This window comes from Falco rusticolus, chromosome 6 (genome assembly GCF_015220075.1).
Source record: "Falco rusticolus isolate bFalRus1 chromosome 6, bFalRus1.pri, whole genome shotgun sequence".
NCBI classification, from domain to species: Eukaryota; Metazoa; Chordata; class Aves; order Falconiformes; family Falconidae; genus Falco; species Falco rusticolus.
In genome coordinates this window covers 80,591,347-80,608,902 of record NC_051192.1, presented here as the reverse complement: position 1 = coordinate 80,608,902, position 17,556 = coordinate 80,591,347, and the positions used below count along the sequence as shown (strand labels likewise).

Genomic DNA, 17,556 nt, shown 5'->3' with positions numbered 1-17,556 from the left:
CGTGCAGCATTGTCACTCTGCTCTTGTGGATAATTTATACTCAAGAAATATGCTTTTGTAACATTCATTTGCATTCCTCTCTCTCAAGTAAACCTCATGTTAAAATAAGATCTACGTAACAACGTCCTTTGTTTTGTATTGAATTGTGAAGGATCAAAATGTTGACTGAAACTCTGGAAAATGTTCTTTATAATTTTTCTGCATAATTTTTAAGTTTCATACATTTAAACTCATATCAGCATCTTAACATGCTGAAAAAGATGGTTACCCTTACTTTAGCGCTCTGTTAAATTTATAATTAATGACCTGGATTCACTGTCTGCCACACACAGAGTTGTTGAAATAGTTGAGTTTTCTACTGCTGTCTCTTGAGCATGACAGTATTTTTCACTGTTTAGAAGATTGTTGTTCTTCCAAAAGGCAGTTATTTCCATTGCGACTTTTTTTATATAATCTTGTTTATAAATGCATCTTTATGTTTGTTTCTTTTTAGGTAGGGATGAGATCCCGAAACCAAGGTGGAGAAAACTCGTCTAACGGGCACTTCTCCAGTTCCAAGCCTGTCATCAGCCATGCAGAGAATGAAAAACTTCAGGAGGATGCCAAGAAAAAGAATAAACCTCATCGGAAGGAAGATGAGGTCATGGTTTCAGCAACTGTCAAACGGCACTCAAAATCACCTGGACCTACTGAACGAAAGAACAAGAAGTCCATAGAACTTTCTAAAGAGGACTTGATAAAACTCCTCAGTATAATGGAAGGAGAACTGCAGGTAAATTAAACATCTTTTAAACTGTATTTTCAATGTACCTATTTATTTTTCGGTTGTCCAAAAAGCACAAGGTTCAACTGACAGGGATATGAAAATTTAAGGCAAAGGACGGTAAGGACAAAGCAGTGGTAGCTGGTGTTTAACAGGATAGCCATAGCTTTAAGTACTGCTTTATTTACCGTCTCTACCTGCAGCTACCAAAGCAAAAGAAATTATAAACACCTGTCAGAACTGAGGAAGAAAGGGGCATCTGCAGGTCTTGAACACTTAAAAAGAGGCAGAAGACCACCACAGAGGAATCAGTCGTGGTGGACAAGGGGTGGGGAGTAAAATAGTGAGTGTAGTTACAGTCAGTAATGCAAAGATTCAAGAGGCAAATCTGCAAGTCAGTGATACTGAAGAAGGAGTTAAGATGGCCCCTGGACCGTCTGCATGTTCAGATTTTGCTCAGGGCTCAGCCAGATCTCTGCCTGTCCCACCTGGCTTCCAGTGCTCTGCACATTCCCTGCCTTACAAAGACCCATTAGTTTTATTTCTTGGAGTAGTGCTTGCTTGAAAGTCTTCTCAGTTGTCCTGGCTTGCATGTTTATTCAGCCCAGTACTAAGTCCTCTGTGGCAGACAGCCTGATTTTGTCCTTAACTCCCCTAAATGTCCACCCCATTCTGAGGATTCTCTTTAATGCTGATAAATCATTGAACTCTCAGAAGTGTCATCCTTCAGGGAATTTCAAAATAAAAAGCTGAAACATGGTATTTTAAAAAGTCCATATGAAGACTTCTGACTTTTCAAAACTTATCCTCTTTTGCAACAGGAGGGCTTGCCAAATCTATAAATTCTTTTGTTTGCACTTTAGTAATATTTTTCACTGAACCTATGGACAAGCAGAAAAAACTGCCCAACCTGTGTGAAAACATTTTGTCTCACTCCCTTTATTCTAGTTAACCATCATTATTTAGCATTTTATATAAGGCTTTACTTTTTCCCTAAACTCAGATTCATAACATTTTTGCTTTAATTTTAGACTTGTGACCATCTTATCTGATTAAAAGAAGCAATTGTTTTGCTAATTTCTTGGTATGAGTCATCTGAGTTGCACCATTACCATAATTCTGAGATTTCATCCTATTAAGTACCATTAAGTATCACTCTTCCTGTACATAACTGACCTTCAGTTTGTTGGCAGGTACTTTCAAATTTCAAGAAATATGCATTCAAACTAAATAATTTTGTCACAAAGACAAGGAATGGTCATTCTGCAGTGAAAAACTGCAAAAAAAACCTGTTGAATGCGGTTTTGCAAAGGAAAAACGTTTTAGCATTATAGAACAGTTATCCATTTTTACAGTGCTTCATTTTACTTTATAAAAAAACTTGTGTATGTCATTTCCTAAAAGATGGGGCTAGGATGCAGCTTCAGTGATGATTAGAGCCAAACCTCATTAGAAATGTATCACGCTCATGTTGTTCAGAAAGGTTTACCCTGAAGTCACCTTTGTGGTCTGGAGAGGGGAGGCGAAGAAAATCACTAATATTTCCTGGGTGGCAATAAATGTGCTCTTTATTCTTATTTCTGTATATTTCTCCTGCTCAATACATGGAAATGTGCCTCTTCACCATAGCCTTTTACACTGTGGGGGAGTTATACCACCTTTAAAGGACTACCTATGTTCTCATTATCCCTGTGGGGAAGATGGGGATAGCTGCCATCTGCACTGTAATATAGTTGAAAATCCTCACCAAGGTGATACTCCCATTGTCCTGGACAATATTTTTAGGGATATTTGTACATACAGACCCCACAGAGATGTTAGACACTGATAAAGCTTCCTGGCATCATGGGAAGATTGTGAGCATGCCACCACGGTGGCAGCCGTAGAGTATGCCTGTTCTTCTGCTCCTACTGCCAGGCAGGGAAGAGAATCATTATTCTTTTTAATCCATAGAAGTTTTTAATTTCATTTCAAAAAGCCCAGTTTTAGTTATTTACCTGGTACCTGTGTTGAACTGTCACTGAAGTGGGCAAAGCTGCAGCACTTTGGCTCGAGATGAGAGCCTGGCTTTGATGCTGCAAAAGAAGATGAGCCAAAGAAGACTCCAGCCAAAGTAAATGCTCTGGCATTACCTCCTGGCTGTCACAGTGACCTAATGCACTGAGTCATTTCATGGCTTTTCATTTTCGGATCTGTTAGAACATCTCTGGTGGCTGGCTGGTGTTTGTTCGACTGACAAATCAGACTGTGGGTTTATTTTGAAGCCATTTCAATACTGGCAAAGCAAGCATGATATAGGCCTAAATGTAAGAAAATTTTGTTTTGAGAATAACAGCAGGCTGTACCTGTAGGGAGATCAAATATTTTCTGAAGAACGGGATAAAATACCATGACTCTTTACTTTACAGCCGTGAGCAGAGAGGATCTTATAGCTGTACCACAAACGCAGAGCAGGGTGACACTGCCTTATAAACGCCAGTGAGCTCAGGAAGCAACCTGGTCATGACAGCCATGGGGTTAGCAGGGTAAACTGGTAATGTGTACAGATCCTTCATGTGCTTAGTTCACTATTCACGTAATTTAACAACATAGGAAACACTGCCACGTTGCTGTCAGTATCAATTTTGAGTCCTTACTTTGGGACTTGACCTCCCAGCTCATCATTTTGAAGGTGAATCTGCAGGTAAACCATGGAAGGGCAGTGATGTTTATGTCTTTTTGTTTGGTTTTGTTTTGGTTTTTGTTGTGTGTTTTTTTAATTATAATTACCTCAGGTAGCTTGCCTGTGCTTTAGTTTCTAAGGCCAAGTTGGCCTTGGCTTTTCCTGTCATCAGATTTCCTGGCAGGGCCCTGTGCACTTACAGAATACAGAGAAGGAAAGGCTTTCATAAACAACTGAGGTCACCGTAGCCTAGGCCTTATTTTGTAAGAAAACAAAAGGGGAGAAAAGGTATACAGGAGCTGTGGCGATGAAACTGTATCCCAGTATACATAGCAGGAGAGCTCTTAAGTACGGCCTCTCTGAAGGAGAGTAGGAAACAAATTGACTGATGACAGGGATTGATTTTAAAGGCCTTATAGCTCTGTGGAGTGTCTTGTCTCGTGAGATCTCACAGGTCATATAAAAAACCAGTGATTACATGGTCTTTAAACACATATTGACTCTACAGGGGTAAAAAATCCATAAAGGATTTATTCCTATACCTGGGGAAAAAAAAATATTCTGATTTTTAAATGCTGCAAAACTGAATTGAAAAGAAAATTTCTAACACAGGTAGAAAGAATTGGACCATGAAGGCATGGTGTTAATTTGCCTAGTTGTCACAGTGATTTCAGACAAACCAACATGTGAATATTATTAATTACAGAGCAACACAGGCAGTGAAGACCTTTACAATGATTATATAATCCTATCAGTGGTTCACAGATTTTTGTCCAATGGCCTATGTATTTGTCCTGGCAGGAATATATTCCCTGTACACATTCTGAGCAGCAGCCATTCATCTCCAGCAATACCAACACTGATTTTCAACATTTCCTGATTAGGGGCCCAAAAGGAAACGGGGAGTAGTATTCATACATGTTTACCATTCATTCTTCTATTGCATGTTGGAACAAAACCCCCACAATAATAAAAGTACATTTATGAAGACAGCATCACACTACAAATCATTGGGTTTTTTAAGAATAATATCTTAGCCAGGTTCTGTGCCTATTTCCAGATGACAGTTTAAGCTTAAGGAGACAGTTTCCTATATTTCACACCGATTTAAATAGGAGCAACTTTTCCACTCAAGGCCTTCATTATAGCCAGTGTTTTACTGTGTTTCTCCAGTGCAGAAATGGCACTCATCCCCTGCAGCTCAGCCACCCGTTCCTGTTGAGGTCCTTTACATGCTTTAGGGCTGTGGGAAATGTTTCCTGAGAGCCTGGTGCGGTGGAGGAGCAGAGCTCTGCCCCTCAGAGCTAGGCAGCCATGGGGTATGAATGAAATACATGTTAAGGTATGTTTCCTCTGATGCAGGCCTGAGGATGTCGATGGGCAATATGTGAAATGTGATGTCTTGGAGAATAGTATGTATAGTGTACAAATTATATGTAGACTAATCACAAGCCACAACTCCTGAGAAGTCTTCAGACTTCCGAATGGTCTAATGTAACACTGGGTTTGGACTGACTTTTGAAGGGAAACACTGCATAGCAGATACTCAGAGGCAAACCTATTTGCATAGCATCCCTCCTTCAAGGGGAGAGGCCAAATGACTCCACTGTCAAAAAAGCCCTTTTCTTTAATCTGTATTTATTTAAGACTTCATTTAATAGTTAACTTGAGTACTCACACAAGGTGTCAGAGTGATAGCTCCTAAGGAAGGATGTTTCTCCCCTTGCCTGGGGAGCAGCAGCCAATGCACCCCATAGCAAGGTGTGCTCCCTCTGTATATCGAAGTTCACACTTGTCATGTCCAGTTTGATTTTCTCTATCTGATGAGGTTGCTATTGAAAACATCATTCCAGGATTAAGACTGCCAGTCTGGCATTAGTAGGTTAATTGCATTTGTGCCACCGATTACCAAACTGCAGATTGCACTGGTGCTTCTTCAGCTGCAGGAGGGGTTGTTGTAGAACAGATGCAGGTACAGGGGGCTGGCTGCTGATGGTTCAGACAGGGTAATCATGTGGGGAAGGAACTCTCTAATCTGACAGAGCCAGGATGAGGTCACCTTCAGATGGGCTGCAAGACTTTCTTCTTGACCTGGGTGTGTGAGGGAAGGGGTAGCAGAGGTGGGTGAGGGCTTTGTGTTTTGTTCTGTCTAGCGAGGTCTAGGAAACACGTAGCAGAGGCTGTACATCCTGTCACAAGGGAAATCCTCTCTCGTAACACACTCCATTAACAGGTACCCATGTGGGTATAGGTGGTGTGCTACCTATCCTGTTCTAACATTTTTAAAGGTATTTTAGTATTGTAACCATGTCTCTACCAGAAAGCTAAGCTTTGTAAATGTAACGGAAAGGAAATTTCTTTACTGTTTCCATTTGTCTGCTTTTTACTTTCCTTTTTCTATAGCTACATATTTTATTAATATATTTCATTCTATAATAACGTTCCGTTCTCTTTCCTAAGATCAAAATTTTCCTTTCTTCAGCTTTCCTTCCCTCCCTTATCTCTCTAGTTGTGGCCTTTGTCCTTATTCTACCTTTTTGTCACTTCCTAACTTAGGCTTTCTTCATCCTCATACTGCAGATGCATTGACTAACCCTTTTCCTGAGATTCCTGGTAAAAGAATTGTAAAAGATCTGCTGCGAATCAAGTCCCAGCAGCTAATTCTTTAGACAACCACTTCATTTAACCTTTGTCATGAATAAGATTAGGTGGGTAAACCTTCACTAGTCCTATTGGAAAACAGGTCCAGAACTGAAAAGCTTTAATGTTTAGTAAATTTCTGTCTTTTAATTTCTAGTGAAACCTTTATGATATGGTGCTATACGTTGATCATGCTTTGAAAAGCCTGCCTCTCTCCCTACTGTTTAGTGCCTGATGTGTTTGTAGGCAGCAGTCTCACACTTTAAGCCTTCATTTTGCTGTGCTAGCTGTGCCATGTCCTTTTAGTTTCCTCTAGCAAAATAGGCTTTCCACGTCTTCCATCACCCCTTGATCGGCACCCGTTAAACCCTGAGTTCATTTTGTCTTTTTGTCTCTGTAGCAGGAACTGCACACAGTGCAGGAGGATAGAGTTCACTGCTGTCTTGTATATTGGGTTTAATACTTCTCGTTCTCTGCTTTACATGGCCTTCCCATCACTTGTCAGTCTCTTTGATATAAGTGAGAGAGTTTGATTCTGTAGCTGTAGTTGTGATGTTTTTCTCTCTCTTTTTGCTCTTGCTGCAATGTGTAAACTTTCATACAATGCCTTGCTTTTGTTTCAAGCTTGACTTTCCTGAGATGTTGAAACAACATTGTGATAGCCACCTAGGTATCACTCAGTTAAAAACAATATACAAAGTCCTATATTTTTTCTTCAGTGCCTTTCTTGATACTCTTGCATTAATATTATTTAATACCAAGCTGGTGTTAAAAGGGCTAGATAGGTGGGTGGAAATGAGATGTGTTTCTTTTGGGTAATAATAAAGTCAGAAGAGAAAGCTGGGACAAGGTGTCTTGGCACCAGAGGAAGGGGTACATAACAGTGAAGAGAAGGAGTTTTCAGTCATTAGCAAAATCTCACAGTTTGAGAAGCTGAAGAAGAGCCAGAGTGGAAACAACAGGTAAAGCCAGAGAAAAATGCATGTAGAGTAGCTTTGGCTAAGTGTTTATAACTGCAAATTCTTGTTAATTGGATTGAAATAGTTCAGAATTTTCTGAGCATATCATACAGATGAAATTCAAATTCCCTGAGAGAAAAAAAACGTGCAATGTACAGAGTGACAGGGAAAAAGAGAAGATAGGGTTAATGTGAGGAAGGAGAGGTGACTTAAGGAGAATGGAATTAGGGGAAAGAGGTTGGGCAATAGAAGAAAAAGAGTGTAAGGAAAACAGGAATACAACAGTGATAAATGGAACCAAGCTAGAGACGTGGAAAGGGGACATAGAAAAGGCAAGACAATGAAGAGAAAGGTGATATCCACACTGCTGCAAAAAGATCCCTAAAAATGTCTGGTGTATCCGAAAAATGAGTTAAAAAATTCTCTCCCCTCTGACTGACCCCTTGTTTGTTTTTGTTTTCCTGGTGAAGCAGGACAAAAAAATGAAGTTAGGATAGACTTCAGACCATAAATGCTCTCTTCTATTTCCACTGAATAATTTATAACCAGAGATTAATTTTGTCCAGAATAGTATGTTTTTTCTGTAGCTTGCAATCATTGCTGTGCAAAGTGCAGGAGATACCATGAGAACTAAGCACGGCTTGTCTAGCAAGTCCCAGAATCATGAATTTTAAAATAGAACCCTGCTGTTTTATAAGAGGGGGGGAAAAAAAGCCCCAAACCCAAACAACAAAACATAAGACAGTATACTGAAATATAATTAAATTTTGCTATTTGGGCAATTTCCTGCTCCCTCTGAAATTAAGGGCAGAGGTACTAACAACCACAGAGATGATAGTCATCTCTTTGGTAATAAAATTGCTTTATGTTTTTCAAAGTAATTATCCTCAATAAAATGTCGCTGTTACTGCACAGCTGTAGGCTGAAAACCTTTTTCACAAAGACATTTTAACATCCTTCTCTGTTAATGACTGAGCTGTACTTAACAGAGCTACATCTATGATGTTATTTAGGCTTGGAGGGTCAGAAGAGAGAGGAATAATTGACAAGTGTCTCTGATCCATTGAACATCTCATCTAGACTGGAAGGAAGAGTATGAACAGCTTGGGGTTTTTTCCAAAATTCTTGGTCCTCTGTCCAAAACAGAACAGTAAGGACTGCTCCAGATCAACTTTTAAGTTTTGGTCTTGTTCCCATTCGAATCAGTGCCTTTAACAGATCCTCCTTCACAAGCTTTTAAAAATAATTTTGATCAACCAATGTAATTTGATTTTTTTTTCCATTTACTTAATAGAAATTGTATACTCAGTGAAACAGTAATGTGAAAGCTTGTATCTTTTCTCATTTTCTTGAGAGAAGGCTCACTCTGAGAGAGAGGACATGGCCAGCCCTTTTGCAATAAATGCTAGATGCATGGACTTGCTGGCTTTTAAAATATCTGGGATTCTTGGGAGAGCTTGCAATGAGCACATGTCTTATGTATCATAATGCTGTCCAGTACTCTGAGTCACCAGTTGTTAATGTAACATTGCAGTTGTAGCTGAGTCTGGTTTTATTAACTTTACTGCCCCAGTTGTGCATTTATTGAGTTTGTGTCTCCTGTTCTCCAGCTGAGGATTCAATAAGCTCTTGAGAGCAAAACAGATTACTTTCCATCCAAAATGAGTTTTAATAAAAGCAAATATAAGTCTTCATATAATAATTGTGAGAACATGGCTATCTGAGAAAATGTCTTGTTTCTAGGGTTAAAGGCTCCACCTATTGGTTGACTAAAATGAGAGAAATGTAACATTTTCGTATAGAAAACTGCTGGCCCTACTGAACATCCTGTGCCTTGCCACATCTTTACAAAACTGCTGGCTTCAGTGTAGAATTCTGCATGATGTCCAAAACAAAATGAGCTCGGTGGCTTATTTCTGAGGGCTGTGCACATGCAGCACCCAGAATGATACACTGCTGAGACGCTATGAAGGAAAGTCCTTTCCTAGGACAGGAATGGTTTGGATTTTGCAAGTGAAGTCTTTCTCATGCTGGAAATGATTGTTTTTCTTTGCAAAGTAATTAGCATCAATTCTTCCATGCCAGCAAAATGAACGGAACTTCCAGGCATTTGTCACCTTCAAGTTTAAACAAATCAGAAACAGAAGTACTGATGCAGTCAGCTTTATAATGAAAGGCTGTTTCCCCAGTATGGGCTCAGGCAGTCTCAGCAGTTCAGGCAAAATGGCATTTTGAAGGGCATCAGAGTCATTCCTGGGAATGCAATGGGAGGATGGAGAGGGGAGAGCTTGTCCAAGTGGGTTTTGGGGAGGGTGAGGGGAAGGACAGACAGTGGCGAGGATCAGAGGGATTTCAGAGACAGCAGGAGGCTGTGAGGGCATCGTGGGCATGGCTGGGAGTCGCTCTGTGCCTTTCATTGCCGTCACTCTCTTAAGTTACTTCACTCTAAGAGTTCACAGCACTCCCCTCGTTTCCTTCGACAAGTCCTCTGTTCAAACAATTGGCTACACTGGTGAGCGCTTGCTGTAATGCAGTCCTACTGTTCTTGACCATTCATCAGTCATCAGTAACTTGAATGCACATCCGTGTAACACACAGCACTGAAAAACAGCTTGTTGAAGCCAACAAAACGCTTGGACAAGAGAAAGTTGTGTATACAGTTTATTACACATGTATACACACGTCTGTTGGTATCCCACTCTGAGTTTCTGAGTTGTGCTCATGTCTCCACAGAGGAGGCAGAAGGATTTCCTCTGAAATTCATCATCCTGATGGCTATGGCCCGACTGGCACCAGCTTGTCTCTCGTTCTGTCCCACTCCAAGCGTGCTCATTCCTGCCACAAGGCAGCTAGATCACTGCAGGAAAAAATACCTGGGCAATTTTGTTCCTCTTGGAGAGGGGGTACTTACACCAACAGCTTCAAGTGCCTCCCTGGAGTTCAGGTCAGAGCACCTAATCTCTTATTCTTCAGTTCCTTATACAGTCAATGAAGCACTTTCAAAGAGCAATTTAGACAACCTGAGTTAAATGTCTAATGAAGATACTTTTTAGTTTTGAGTGCGTTTCAACAAATTGGGTATAGTATAGAAGCGCATAAACGTGGAGGAAATAATATAATGAATGGGAGAAAATGAATGGAACAACTATATTGATGTTGGAGTGCCATATTTTTGGTATTATTCGCAGCATTAGTACCTAGATCTTATATATACTTATGAATTAAATCTTGCAGCATTTCTAGGAAGTATTATTTCCTTTATGGAATGGAAATTGGAGCATGGTGAAGTTAATTTTATGTGTGAAACACAAGAAAAAGGTCCATGAGCAGAACAGGGATCTCCTGAGTCTCGGTCCAGTCTGGCTAACATAAGATTAAGGGGCAGATGATAACACAGGAAAGAGGAAAAGGAATGCTTTTTCTGTTATTACCCTTTCATTATTCTTCTGTTTTTTCTTCTGAAAGAGGTGATAACTGATCACTAACTAAGTTGTGGTTACAAAAGGAACATGACAACTTACTATGTGACTCCGGCAATATAAAAACACCGCAACGTGCAAAAGTGCTGCAATTTTAATGACTTCCTATACTGCTATAGTAGCTCAAGAGTGGCCATTCACCTATGGTATGGAAAGCTGCAGACACTTCCTTAGCACGAGTAAACCCGAATAGGGAGTTAGTCACTTGGGTTTTCATGTCTGATTTGGAGTACCTGAACCAGGGAACTCTCTGCCTTTCCAAGCATTGTGGTGACTAGTGCTGGTCAGAAAAAAAAAGACCTAAAGTTCTTTGTTAATTAGCTCATTTGTTAGGATGTACACTGCACCATGCAGCCACATACCAGCCCTGAACTGCCAATACAGTCATTTGTGTGCTGTTAATGATTCTTCCTGCTCAGGAGTCCAAAAAGGTGTTTTAATAGATGTTCCTTCCTCTCTCTGCTCGATAGTTGGATCAATCTGCCGCCTCTGCTTGCTGCTGGGCTTCAGGTCATGTGCAAAATGTTATTGTATGGTTAATATTGGCTGAGACATAAACTATATGACTGGAAACAGCAAACCCAAAACAGCGGGTTTAGCCATTGTGATGCATTGCTGAGGCATGTAAAGCGTATCCCAACATGCAGATTTGTGCGCGTAACTGACGGCGATGCCTCGCACTGGTCTTTCTGTGCTGACTGGTTCATGACACTGTAATTCTATATGCTACAGTAACTGCCTCAAAGTTCGATGTTATCGAGCATAACGCTCTTTCAATGTGAAAAGACATGACAGGATATCCCAGACCCTAATAATTCTGAAAACATCAAGCAGTGTGGAGTTAATACTTCTCGGGGCCTTGCCATGGGAATTTTCTGGCTGTGGCCCAGACTACAGATAATTAATTATGTCAGTGAAAGGCTCTGGTGGCCTGTTTTCTTCAGAAAAAAGTGACATCATCCATGGAGCTCTCTGGCAATAAAGCAGAACAAAGCTGTGTGGGCAGGAAATAACAGACAGATGTCTTCTAGTGCTCATTTGATCTGTTTCAAAGCTTGCTGTAAGAAGTAATACATTGCTCAGTGCTGCTTCTCCTCAGCTCTGCAATCTTTAGTGTGGACTTTTTAAACATAAGAGGCCAAATTAATCTCTGATGTAATTCTTCTGGAGCCACTTCAGAGGGTTTGTGCAGTGGATGAGCTGGTCTGTCATGTGCCTATCCTTCAGTATTGGTTTTAGAAGGACTTTCTGTGTTATCACTGTAAGAAAACACACAACAAAATGAAATACACTGTATAGCTCCAAAGGCTTCATACAGGGCCAGAAAGTTCTGTATGGTGTGGAGAAGGCAGAAAATTCCTGTATCATATCCCCAGAGTTATGAGGGATCCCTTGCATTTCCAGATATATTTCACTAAACTTTTGTACAAAAACATGATTGTCACTTTTAATCACTGAAGTCATCTCTTTACCTCTATCATGTACATAGACCCAAGTCCCAAAAAGTTAAAAGAAATTCATGCAAGTGAACTCAGCAATTTCAAGTATTAAGAAATCAATCTAAGATGAAAAGCAAGAGAATAATTCTGCTGTACATAGAGTCTTCCTTGCAAGAAAAACTGTGTATACATGTAATTAGCCAGCATTTTGCATGAGTCACAGAGTGATATAAACAAGGGTACTTCAGATATCTGCAGTAGGAGAGAAAAATATTTCTTGAGTTTTTAGCAAAGAAGAACTTTGTACGATGTAATATGCAGTAGGGCCTCTAACTTTCCAGCTTTGAAGCATGCTTTGTACACGAAGTGCATCTGACCTGGAAGGCAAATTGCTACCCAGTCCTTATAGCAGTGCGTAGGGACAGTTTGAAGAATCAGGCCTTTAACAAGCAGCATTCCAGTAGGCAGGTGTAATTTTTATTACTTTCTCTACTTATATTCATAGTATCATGACAGAAAATGAAGGAAGTGCACTTCCCTTTTAATTATTTGAATTTCCTCCTGGGGTAAGAAAAGAAGGGAAGTTACTGAGTTTAAAAAGGGAGTAATGGATTAGTGTTAGGAAAGTTTTGCAGATACAGGGGTTTGAGTACACCTGCCTGAAGATGCTTTCTTTATTAAAGTAAACAAAGCGAAATTGTGCTATTCACTTTCTGAGGTCTCTAATGGGAATTTTTAGAAATAAGGCTATTTCTGCCCTGACAGCAATACAGCACGAGCATGTCCTGGATAGCATAGAAAGCAGCTCTTGATCTCCCTCAGAAGGATGCCTTGAGTGTGATGTTTGTTAGCTCTAGGTGAAATGTTTGTAAAACCTACTGGAATGTAGGAAATCAGCCACTGGTAAGACCACAACATTACAGGGACAACCTGTGACCTTATCTAGTTTCTGATGCAGTACAGAGCAGCTGTTGCACTATAAATAACCTGAACTGTGTGCAATGCAAGTAACAACAACACAAGTAGAAGTAAAGGTTCCTGTCTGTGGTTTGATAGTTATTTCTTGTCATTAATCACTAGCAAGAAAAATATGACTTCATAAACATTAAACGTCTATTACCTGGTGCTTTCACTTGTGCAGGCATAAGAAAGTGTCATGATAACTAGAAAAGAAATAGTCAAAAGGTGCAAATAAAATATCACATCTTCCAAATATTACCCAAGTGTATTCCTTGTAAATGCCACTTACTCCTGCTCCTAAATTTTCAAAACTCAGATAATTCAGAGGATTTTCATCATGTGACTGAAATATTTAGATCGGTCTGAAGTAGTTACATGTCTTTTAGATGGCTCCAAACATGCAGCTATGAAAAAAATAGTTACTGGTAACTGATTTAGAGAGAGGCATACTGTGAGTTTTGCAGGAAGACTGCTTCTAAACAAAATTCAGGAGAAGAGTTTAGAAGATGTACTGGAAAAGGATCTTGAGTTTGATTTTACCTTCAGCTGGCAGTGGTTACTTTGACTCTATTCAGCCCATCTTGAATACAATTGATTCCCCCCCCCCCCCCCCAATTTACTAGATGCCTTACATTAAATGAGTTTGATCAGCTCAGTCCCATTTCCCAGGTGACAAATGGCCCGTGGCAAAAATTCCCCGTTTAGTGGGTGCTGAGTTTTGTTAGCAGTCTCACAGGAGAGGCCAAAGACTGTGGGAATGGGGAGAGAGGGCTGTAGTAAATTGGCAGGGCAGGGCACAAGGAGGAAGCACTGAAGGAAGCATCTGAACACCAGGCTTGTGTAACAGTCTTTCCATTGACCAAGAATTTGGTTGCTAGGCTGCCAGTCCCCTTTTACAAGCAGCAGAGTCATGCTATTGTTTCCTAAATGGTTTCAATTTTATGCAGGGACCTCTTTACATCCTTTCTATATCATTTAAATATTTTACTAGGCACATAGTAAAGCGAGGTTTGGAACTCAGACCCCTGCGCTGCTCAAACCAGTGAGCAAAAGAAAGCTCTTCTCTTTTATTCTGCCAAAAAGTGAGTGTTTCAGGGTAGCCCTGCAAAGAGTGGCCTCACAACAACCTTCCAGCTGGGCAGCTAGCATGCACGCCTGAGGGGAGGGAGCATTGTCTCCTCCTATTTCCCAGGTAGAAATGCAGAAGCCACAAGTAAGAGCAGTACTCAGTGGGTAGTAGAGGTGGGTAGTAGGGAGGAGGGAAAGGAGAGCAAGCAAAGCTGTGTGGGACTTCAGCCCCTCCATGGACATACTCAAGATCTGAGGTCATCAGCCTTTAGATTTTGGCACCTCCAGTATGCATAAAACAAGGCTTAGATACAGTTCAGCTTTGCGGTTCCCCTATTAGCAAGGATAGCTGAAAGGAGGTAACTGAGTATAATGTCCAGTCCTGGTCCTCACAATTCAACAAAGATACAGACGAGCTGGAGAAGGTCCAAAGGAAGGCCGTGAAGATGATCAAAGGGCTGAAGAACATGCCCGGTGAGGAAACACTGAAGGAATTAGATATTTTCCCCCTGGAGAAGAGAAGGCTCAGGCAGGACCTCATCACAGTATTCCAGTACTTAAAGGGCAGCCACAAAGAACACAGAGGCTCTCTCTTCACAAGAAGCCACATAGAAAAGACAAGGGGTGATGGGTAAAGGTTGCACTAAAAGAGGTTTCACCTCAACATAAAGAATTTTTTTACAGTGAGAACAATTAATCACTGGAACAACCTTTCCATGGATGTGATAGAGTCCCCATCACTGGAAGTTTTCAAGATGCAATTGAACATGGCGCTAGATGATCTCATCTAGGCTTCCTTTCCCATGAAAGGCTGGACCAGATTATTTTCTGAGGTCTCTTCCAATCTGAGCTGTTCTATGATTTGATGGACAGGGAATCTCTAAGCAGTCTTTGCTCCTGGAGAAAATGAGTGTGAAAAGATACCTCTTAACATAAATGGTCTTCTTTGTTTTTTGCCTTGAGTCTATTACTAAGAGATAAAAGTGGCCTCTTCATTAATCTGTCATCATTGCTCCTTCTGTTTAGAGAATCAGGTATTTGGGGGCACTTTATTAACAGAAAAGTCTGTTTATTTTCAAGAACCCACAATCTGAACAACATAGATAGAAAGTTAGCTTGGAGTTTTCTGTAGGACAGTTTAAGTAACAAAAACCCAATAAAAGTAAATTAATGTATTTTCTAAATTCTGTATCTTGACATTAAAGAACTTCTGTAACTAATTGCAGTCTTCTGGACTTACACAAATAAGTTTCATTGTGTTACAAGCTGTTGCAATATGTGGTCTTCTCATGCCTGAATACCCTCTCTCATCAGAGCACCAACAAAACATAATAAAAGGACTTGAGAGATGACTTTCCTGTGCCAAACAGCATGTTCCTTCTACCAAAGCAACTAACAACTCTCCTCTGGGATTTTTAGACAAGTTTACTTCCAATTTGAAATCTCTTCCTTGTGTTTGTCTCCTATCTTATGATTTATGCTAAACAGCATTGTGCTTTGAGACAAGGGAGGGAACTACAGTAAATGTCCATGAGTAGAAACAGCTTGCCAGTATGGTTCCCTCTTCTTAGCTAGGACCCCCCACTTTGAGCCTCCTGAACCTCTTTCCAGGTACATGTGTGTAAGTAGCTCAAGTGCTCCTGTACAGGATTATTCTGACTTGTTTTCCGAAAATGGTCTGTATCCGGTGATAGGGTACAGTGACAACTGTGTCCTGTGTAGTGCTAGTTGTTGACTCTACATTGAGAGAAAACATCTCTACATGAGCTTTATTCTAGTTGTTTCAGTGGACAGTTAGTCATTTGGAGGAAACATGAAATCATGAGTTTGTTTCAGCTGTTTCATCTCCTTCCCTCTATATAATCCTCAGGAGTTTGAAAGGGACTAACTGGAGTTTGCAAATCCCAAGGTTGATGGGAGGTTAGGATGTCACCCTGGCCCCTCTCTGACCTAGGGTTCGGACTTCAGAATCTTCCGATGCTAGGGCTTGTTGCTGAAAAGCAATTTGCTCTCTAGTTTATTATTAGCACAAGGCCCCTTTTTTGGTCCAATGCTTCATAGCAACATGAGTGTCTGTTTGTTAGTTTGCTTTTCGCAAACTGTTATAAGAAGTCCATTGAAACAAGAGTACCTGGTGAATTAGCCAATACCTTTGATACCATGATAGGAGCAATGGCAAAGCCCAGAAAAGGTGGAAGGCACCTTGCCACACTGACGTGATTCAGATCCTGAGTGCCTGCAGAGCATGGGGTGCTCAAGAAGGGGTACGTGAGCAGGGAGCTGCCTGTGCCCTGGGGATGGTGGCACCCGGGGCACTGCCTCCAGGTTGGGCACCCTCCCCTTGGGCTACAGCGAGGGGTTTTCAGGGCTGACAGCCCTGCGCTGTTCCTTGGAGCTGTGTCACTACTTCCTTTTAAAGATGAAGCAATGTTCAAAGCTCTGGGCAGAGCTTGGGCGCCTTCTTTCCTGCTTGGAGTGCTAGTTCCTCCATTCAGCATCACCCACTGCCCTCACTCAGCTCATTCTGGCTCTTGGGGGACCCAAACCTGCAGCTTCCAGAAACCTTTCTTAGCTGGCAAGTTATAAGCTGTTTCAAGGACTCTCCTTCCCTCCTGCTCCATTTTAATTGTCAATGATTAATGAGGCTGGATTGAAAGTATGCACAGCAGTGCACAACTGAAGAGGGGCTGGGGCATTCGCTGGGAAGAGCGGTGTTCGGTCCCTCCATCAGCTATTACTGTATTAAATAACCATCGCAGGGATCGGAGTCCAGCTTCTGGCACTTTGCTTTCCCAAGTCATACTGTTAAATCACCAAGCCCAAGCTGCCTCTCTTTGCTCTGCCTGGCCCTGTCAGTGCTTAATTATGCCATGCAGGGACCGACAGCTTCAGCAGGAGAGAACGAACACGTCCTCCTCCCCTCCAGAATAGCCTAGGGTCTGAGGTGTGCCTGGCCCTGAGGGTGGTGGGTGGTGGGGCCTGAAGCTTTCTGTGCTCAGGACCAAAACCATTTCAGGTTTCAGCATGCCTGGTTGCGGCCCCTGGTGCATAGGGTAGAAGGGGGCTACCCCCTCATCCTGCCGTTTGCAGTGCTCCCTTTGCACAGTGCCCTCCCTGAGCACGCCTGTGCCATGGGGTCCCTGCTGCGAGGCCACAGTGGGGCACCGAATTCATTCACTGGGGCAAGACACCGATACGACCCAAAATGGTCTCTTCCTAAAAGGGCCTAAGACAACATGTCATAGAATCTTGATACTGATGAATCCCCACAAACTCCCATGCTATCCTATTAGACTTTTTAAGGACTTTTTCTTCAATATAGAAGCATTGGCCTCATAGTAACAAAGACACTAAGATAACTGTTATTTTTACGGGGATATAAAAAATTATATATTCTCGAACCTGTCTAAAACATTCCTAAAATAACATTTTTCCTGTACTGAGAGTGGCATATTCCCAGGATGTGGTGTAGTGAGGAGTCTTTGGGACTAGCCCACATAATTCACTTGTAGTTTTGACATCCATGAGTGATGCACCTTTCCCACGCTCATGCTGAAACAACATTAACACCATTCCAGTCTACATT

The 17,556-nt window shown here is 41.3% G+C and overlaps 1 protein-coding gene across 3 annotated transcripts in view; it reads left to right on the top strand.

Annotated features, from left to right (window-relative positions):
• The window catches only part of FILIP1 (filamin A interacting protein 1), a 109,300-nt gene that overhangs the window by 43,714 nt on the left and 48,030 nt on the right, over positions 1–17,556 (top strand). For all 3 annotated transcript variants that reach the window (XM_037392392.1, XM_037392393.1, XM_037392391.1), the window contains exon 2: positions 494–772. In XM_037392392.1, the coding sequence (XP_037248289.1) occupies positions 500–772 (273 nt within the window). In that variant the 5' untranslated portion in view covers positions 494–499. The remainder of the gene's footprint in view (positions 1–493; positions 773–17,556) is intronic.